This window comes from Rhinichthys klamathensis, unplaced genomic scaffold, assembly GCF_029890125.1.
Source record: "Rhinichthys klamathensis goyatoka isolate OS25496 unplaced genomic scaffold, OSU_Roscu_1.1 h1tg000457l_1, whole genome shotgun sequence".
Lineage (NCBI taxonomy): Eukaryota > Metazoa > Chordata > Actinopteri > Cypriniformes > Leuciscidae > Rhinichthys > Rhinichthys klamathensis.
The window spans coordinates 1-7,461 of NW_026606948.1; the positions used below are offsets into that span (position 1 = coordinate 1).

Below are 7,461 nucleotides of genomic sequence, written 5' to 3' on the forward strand. Positions count from 1 at the left end.
TGTGTGTGTGTGTGTGTGTGTGTGTGTGTGTGTGTGTGTGTGTGTGTGTGTGTGTGTGTGTGTGTGTGTGTGTGTGTGTGTGTGTGTGTGTGTGTGTGTGTGTGTGTGTGTGTGTGTGTGTGTGTGTGTGTGTGTGTGTGTGTATCCATATACTGGATGTAGACTCTGTGTTCCTGCCAAAATACAGAAGAGAGAGTTTCCTTCTGGGACAAGTGTCACTAGGCAACCACTCAGTCATTAGTAAATGAGTGTCAAGGTTTGGGGTCTGACAGGAAAGAGGTTGTCGGGTTTTGTTACGAAATGCTTCTAATAAGCCAAATGAAAGACCCAAAGAACCAAATCAAACTCGATTTATGAAGCTTCAGATATCAAAGTTAATGCTATAGAATCTGCTGTGAAATGATGAAATCACCGCAGAGAGAGTAAGATTAGACTGCAGTACATACGGCTGGGAGACATCAGTCACACGTTTGACACTGCGGATCTGCATCTTATGAGGGGAATTCAGACTGAACCAGCTGCCAAAACACTGAAGTACCATCACTGCACACTGCTGAACCGATTCATTATCATAAAACATATACAGTGGGGTTCAAAAGTCTGAGTGCACTTGTGGAAACGTGTCTCTAATTTAATATAAATCTTTTCAATACGAATTCATTTAGAATGTCAGAATTCATTAGCATTAGCGGGATAGTTGTCACATTTTTAACTCCATGTAATATTTCTCTAGGCTACATTTTTGTATAGGCATGAACCTTATTGTCTTGCCTACAAAAAAGTTATAAAAGTTAGATCCACTAGTAATAAAAAAAAAAACGATATTTCTCCAGATTTCTGTTGCTGTGTTCAGTCTTGGTGTTGAATGTAACCACTGCATTTTTTTCTACCTTGTGTCATTGATTTAAGTGGTTGTTGAGGGTGACTCCAACACTTATGCTTATTGTAGTTTAAGTGTGGGTTAACATTTACACTCACCGGCCACTTTATTAGGTACACCTGTCCAACTGCTCGTTAACACTTAATTTCTAAGCAGCCAATCACATGGCGGCAACTCAGTGCATTTAGGCATGTAGACATGGTCAAGACAATCTCCTGCAGTTCAAACCGAGCATCAGTATGGGGAAGAAAGGTGATTTGAGTGACTTTGAACGTGGCATGATTGTTGGTGCCAGAAGGGCTGGTCTGAGTATTTCAGAAACTGCTAATCTACTGGGATTTTCACGCACAACCATCTCTAGGGTTTACAGAGAATGGTCCGAAAAAGAAAAAACATCCAGTGAGCGGCAGTTCTGTGGGCGGAAATGCCTTGTTGATGCCAGAGGTCAGAGGAGAATGGCCAGACTGGTTCGAGCTGATAGAAGGGCAACAGTGACTGAAATAACCACTCGTTACAACCGAGGTATGCAGCAAAGCATTTGTGAAGCCACAACACGCACAACCTTGAGGCGGATGGGCTACAACAGCAGAAGACTCCACCGGGTACCACTCATCTCCACTACAAATAGGAAAAAGAGGCTACAATTTGCAAGAGCTCACCAAAATTGAACAGTTGAAGACTGGAAAAATGTTGCCTGGTCTGATGAGTCTCGATTTCTGTTGAGACATTCAGATGTTAGAGTCAGAATTTGGCGTAAACAGAATGAGAACATGGAACCATCATGCCTTGTTACCACTGTGCAGGCTGGTGGTGGTGGTGTAATGGTGTGGGGGATGTTTTCCTGGCACACTTTAGGCCCCTTAGTGCCAATTGGGCATCGTTTAAATGCCACGGCCTACCTGAGCATTGTTTCTGACCATGTCCATCCCTTTATGGCCACCATGTACCCATCCTCTGATGGCTACTTCCACCATGTCACAAAGCTCTAATCATTTCAAATTGGTTTCTTGAACATGACAATGAGTTCACTGTACTAAAATGGCCTCCACAGTCACCAGATCTCAACCCAATAGAGCATCTTTGGGATGTGGTGGAACGGGAGATTCGCATCATGGATGTGCAGCCGACAAATCTGCGGCAACTGTGTGATGCCATCATGTCAATATGGACCAAACCCCCTGAGGAATGCTTCCAGCACCTTGTTGAATCTATGCCACGAAGAATTGAGGCAGTTCTGAAGGCAAAAGGGGGTCCAACCCGTTACTAGCATGGGGTACCTAATAAAGTGGCCGGTGAGTGTATATTTTGTTTCTTTTCGTTTTTAATGCTTAAAATGTAATGCATGTGCCCAGTTTTACAGACAAGGCTTAAGTCCCAGACTAAAATGCATTTTTGAGCTGTTTTAACTAAAATCAACTTGCACTGACAATAAGATGCACTCCAGTGCCTAATAGGCACACTTATAAAATGTCCAATTGAACTAAGGCTAATAGCCACCTTAACTGTTGTTTTGTTTAATTCTCTAATAGAAGCTGTAGGGAGGTGGGTGACATATCCTGTTTTTCTCCTGTTTTGTGGCCAGTTAATACCTATATTTCTGTTGTTGATTTATGTAGTATTAAGAATTTATGTCTTTAAGCAGTTTAGTTAAAAAGATTTTACACTCAAGGCAGAACTCTTTTGTTTGTTATTTTGGTCTTGCTCCCTTCTGAAGCAAACGCTTCCTATTTAAGTTATTTTAAATAATAAAATAACTGTGTTTCTGTGTTACGGGCTGTAAATAAAAATATTAAATGTGATGGTGCAGTGGCAGAGCTCAGGATAGCGCTCTTTATATCCAATAATATTGTTGCATCTGCTTAAAACCCTAGACTCGCATTGGACGTAACACTGTGAAACAGTGGCGTAGGTTTGATTTTGAAATTGGTGGGGACGGGGACATCAATATTTAATATATTTAAAGTTTTGATCGGGGATATATCAGTGTCACTGGATATTGATGGGGACACGTCCCTAGCGTCCCTACTAAATTCTACGCCCCTGCTGTGAAACACTGTGACCTTCACTATTGATCAAGATAAAAATATTTAAAACCTGGAAAACTTTGAATGTGTAATGTTATTGCTGTTCTCATGTTTATTATTATTATTATTATTTATTTATTTTTTCTGAGCAGATCCAAAATTCAATCTGGACCGTCACAAGAAAAAAAAAACATAATCGGGGACTGTTTCATATGAGAAACATGCATGTGTAGCTCTGGTGGAATGAATGTCTCTATCTTCGGTCTGATCGCTGCATGTGGGATGGAACAACAGCTTTAAAACTAGAGCAGTAGAGGAGAGATCAGACATATTTGCTGTCTCTTGGGTTATTTAAGGTTTTCCTTTCTCAGCTAGTTCACCCAAGGTTAGTCTTTTTTTATTAACTGCATAAAGTTCACAGAATCGGGTTATTAACAATTGTACAGATCTATTTTTGACCCAGTCGACTTGTATAACCTGTGACCTTCATCCAAGAGCTTGGATGCTTAATCCTCGCCCAGACCTTCGACCCTGCTTTCTCTTTATCAATCCCCCCTCTTACACTTTCTCTTGCTCTATATTACCCCCACCCCACCTTCCAAGTTGACCCTCATGGTGATTTATGCAGCTCACAGATGCACAGCTGCAGCAGGTCCCCATGCTGACCGAAGGGTAGTATTTACCGTGACTAATACATCCCAGATCTCCAAAACACATGGAGACAGAATGAGAGATATGTATAAAAGAATTAAAAAAGCATTTCGTTTCTGTCCTTCACAAAAGTTACATATTAAACAATTACAAAAGGACCACATAGATAGAGAATGAGAGGAGTTAATAGTTATGTAATGAGATGATTAATGAGTTTTGTCTGAATTTGAATTAAGGTTGTTTTAGTTTCTGATTGATTTGAAGCCCTGCCTAAATCCCTGAGCCCATGACTGTTTTTCCATCTTTTGGTTGTATTGTTCTGGACACGTTTGGATTTTTAACCCCGAAGGAAAGGGATACATATAGGCCAGAAAAGCACCAGTCAACAAAAGTCACTATAAATGCTCTATAACAGATATAGAAGCTGAATCATCCATACTATTACATAGCAATAATGTCATTATGTTAAAGTCTCACTGAGCTGATTTTTGTGCTATAGATTTATGAAAACTTAATTGATGCTTAACTCTAAGGACCATATTCTATTGGTCAGCAGATTTATTGGAGAAATGAAATTTTAAAGACAAATCCTTTCAACCCAAAACATTTACAAAAGTGCTTCTTTTTTCTTCTGCCATCCACGCATAACTGACAGAGGACATTTGAAATTTGAAAAAATATATTTTATTTCACCATGGTGTTCTCACAATTTGTGTATAAAATGTATAAATTCTCTTTTTAAAAAAGAAAACGAAAAGGGAAAATATATTTTATGCACTGCATTTTAAATGTTCGTATATCTCTGTACAAAACACACACAGAAAAGTACAAATACAAAAACCAACGCTTGTTTGAATGGCGAGTCTTCCGAAAATCTCCGTCGCGAGGAATCTCGCTCACCTCTCGCGCTCCCTGAGTGGCGGTTTCATCTCACGCGCTGCTGCCGCTGCTACCGGCGTGTCACGCGCAATGACGTGATTCCCCGCATGCGGACGCAGTCAGTCCCGTCCTTTATCTGCAAAAGCACACATAGACAAAACAAAAAGTGATATTAATGTCAGGTCAAACAAATATATCATCTAGGCCATCCTTCTGATATTTTGGCCAATTCTGTTCTTTCATTTTCTTTTTATTGGGCCAACTCACTATTGGTTTACATTTAAAGTGAGTAGCCATATTGCAGGGAAATCGATTTTTTTACAGGGAACTTAAATGATTTTATAATTTACACTTTATACTTTAACACTTTTTATTATCTTTTGGCACCAACATATGTGACCAAATGTATTATCAAGGGGGCATACACAAGTAAAAAAAAAAGTATTTAAATTTAATAAAGGCTTAATTTAGCCTTTTTTAGAGTAGCCTATTTCATTCTTAAAATTTCTCTTTAATTTCATTGTATTACATTTCAAGGGTCCTTCACACTTCCTGAGGTGCGTATCCGCACATTTGCCATCCATAAATATTTACTATTATAAAGATAAATGTGTATTATTACACTTTTGTTTTCAGACAGTATCAGTAACTAAATGCATTCTCTCGCATGTTCATACATTTGAATGGTCTCTTACCCCTTTTCTCTGGCTGCTGAGGCAGAAAGTACATATGGTGCGCGGCTGCTTTCCTCCGCTGTCGCCCTGCGCGCTGTACACCGCGCTCACGCACGGCTGCGCGTCCTCTCCTCCATCCCCTATCAGGAGCACATTGGCCAGATGTGAGATGTAACTGGAGGCTAAGCGCAGAGTCTCAATCTTTGACAGCTTTCTGTCTACTGGCTCGGTGGGAATAAGAGTCCGTAACGCCGTGAAAGCGGTGTTGACGCTCTGCGTCCTATCGCGTTCCCGCGCGTTCGCTGCGTTCCGTTGCTTTACTATAACCACACCGCCCACCGTGGACTTGAGTGTCATCCGCCGCCGCTTCTCCGCACTGGGACAGCAACCGTAGCTCTGCTCCGAGCTGCCGTCGCTCTCGCTGCGGTTTTCCTCATCCTCGGACATCATGGCAACATCCGAGTACGCTAGATGAGTCGCTATGGGCCGCAGCATGGCAAATGCCATTACTAAAAAAGGTTTGGACAAGAGCTCGATGAAACCGAGAGGGAATTATCCAAAGTATCCAAAAGGAAATGATGGCTTGTTGTCAAGCACTAGCCACGCAAACACTGCATCGCCAAACCTTGATGTGTGTTTCTCTGATGTACTTTCAGCAGTTGATCGATCTCATAACATGTTAAAAGATCCTCTTGATGTGCGTCCTTACAGTCATTCCATGCGCGAGCAGCTAAAGCAGGAGAAGTGCGCGCGGTCTTTTATAGGGAGGAGCGGTCAGTCATATGCAAATAAACAAAGCTACGGTCTATCACACACTCGCTAAATCATATTTGAGCAGAATATATATATTTGTAGTTAATATTAAATACATTCAAATGAATACATTCAAAGGACAAACATTAATGATAAAGAACAACATAAAGTATATGCATTCACATAAAATAGCCTACAAACGGCATGTTTTTGGACAGGTAGGCTCACATTCGTACAAATTCGTACGAATTGGTCGTGAGATAGCGTTGGTAGGCTACAGGGCAATGCCATGGTATTCTAGGAAGAACCTTGGAGCACCATGTAAACACCATGAAATAAAATTTGGTAACACTTTATTTTACATTATCCTTTTTCTTTTCTTTTTTTTACACGTTACAGTTACTGTGGTAATACATATAAAGTATGCATTATTAAATGCAACTAACCCAAATCCAAATCATACCCGACCCCTATAGTAAGTGTATTTATTAATTATTATTACACAGTTCTTAAATGCATAATTACACTGGAACAAAGACACCTTAAAATCAAGTGTGTAATCCGAATTTCAGTAGCCTGGTGCCATGGTATTTTCTTCTGTAGCTACCATCACATCATGGTATTTTGCTACAGTAAAAGGCAAAGGGTTTTTGTGTTTCGATTTATTTGTAAATGCAATTATAATCTCCAATTTATTTATAATATTAAATGTAATTAAATTTATTCATCGTCTTTCTTGTTGTTGGTGAAATATTACAGTTCTGTGTCATGTCGTTTGTCATTGTTTCTTGCTGTTTCCATTTGATCAGTTTTAACATCACTTACAATCTTACAAACTTATTTTATTTGTATTTTGTGTGTAGATGTAGGCCTACTGTAAAATAAAATAAAATAAACCCAATAAAATTGAAAACTTCCGTTTAATTGCTGCCCTAAATGTTTAAACAATTAAGGCATTTATTTAACCCGTTTTAGACTTTGCATTTAATTATTAATTATCGTGTTTATTATGGAAAGAGATCAAGAAAATAGACTTTTAAAAGCTCGTGGAGTAATATGAACCTTCACTGGGGAAAAAAACAGAAGCTGCACCTGCAAGAAGGCTAACTCATGGCCGGTGATTATCCTCTGAATTTACTGCTTTTATTGCGCGGCCATTTGACAGAGAGGCGTTTAAAACAACAGTGGGCCTATAATGAACGTGCAACAAACAACCTGGCAAACGCACTGCTAATGCTGCAACAATCAACATGTTTATCTACACAATCACTTGTCATCGTAATTAACCTAATAAGAATTTGAAAAACAAATGTAAAAAAGCCATATTCATCCGCGAATCGAGTTTTTTAAGTCAACTAAATGGAGAGTAGTAGGCCTACATTTGCTTATAAATAGGCTATACTTATTTTTTTTAATTTGCACTCAAAATCACATTAGGCTATTACTGTTTTCGTTAAGTGAGAGTTTTAGACCCGCTGCGGTTTGTTTTCATTCAGTGGCTCAAAGAGCACGAGGCCATGATAAAGAACAGTAGGGGTCTCTCTCTCTCTCTCTCTCTCTCTCTCTCTCTCTCTCTCTCTCTCTCTCTCTCTCTCTCTCT

At 39.6% G+C, this 7,461-nt stretch overlaps 1 protein-coding gene across 1 annotated transcript; it reads right to left on the bottom strand.

Annotated features, from left to right (window-relative positions):
* Nucleotides 1–4,216: 4,216 nt before the first annotated feature.
* On the bottom strand, nt 4,217–5,917 carry tcf15 (transcription factor 15). The gene is made up of 2 exons (XM_056236616.1): nt 5,130–5,917; nt 4,217–4,570 (listed from the first exon to the last, which is right to left on the bottom strand). Exons 1-2 carry the CDS (start codon nt 5,613–5,615, stop codon nt 4,505–4,507), a joined length of 552 nt encoding a protein of 183 aa, XP_056092591.1. The 5' UTR covers nt 5,616–5,917; the 3' UTR covers nt 4,217–4,504.
* Nucleotides 5,918–7,461: the final 1,544 nt, after the last annotated feature.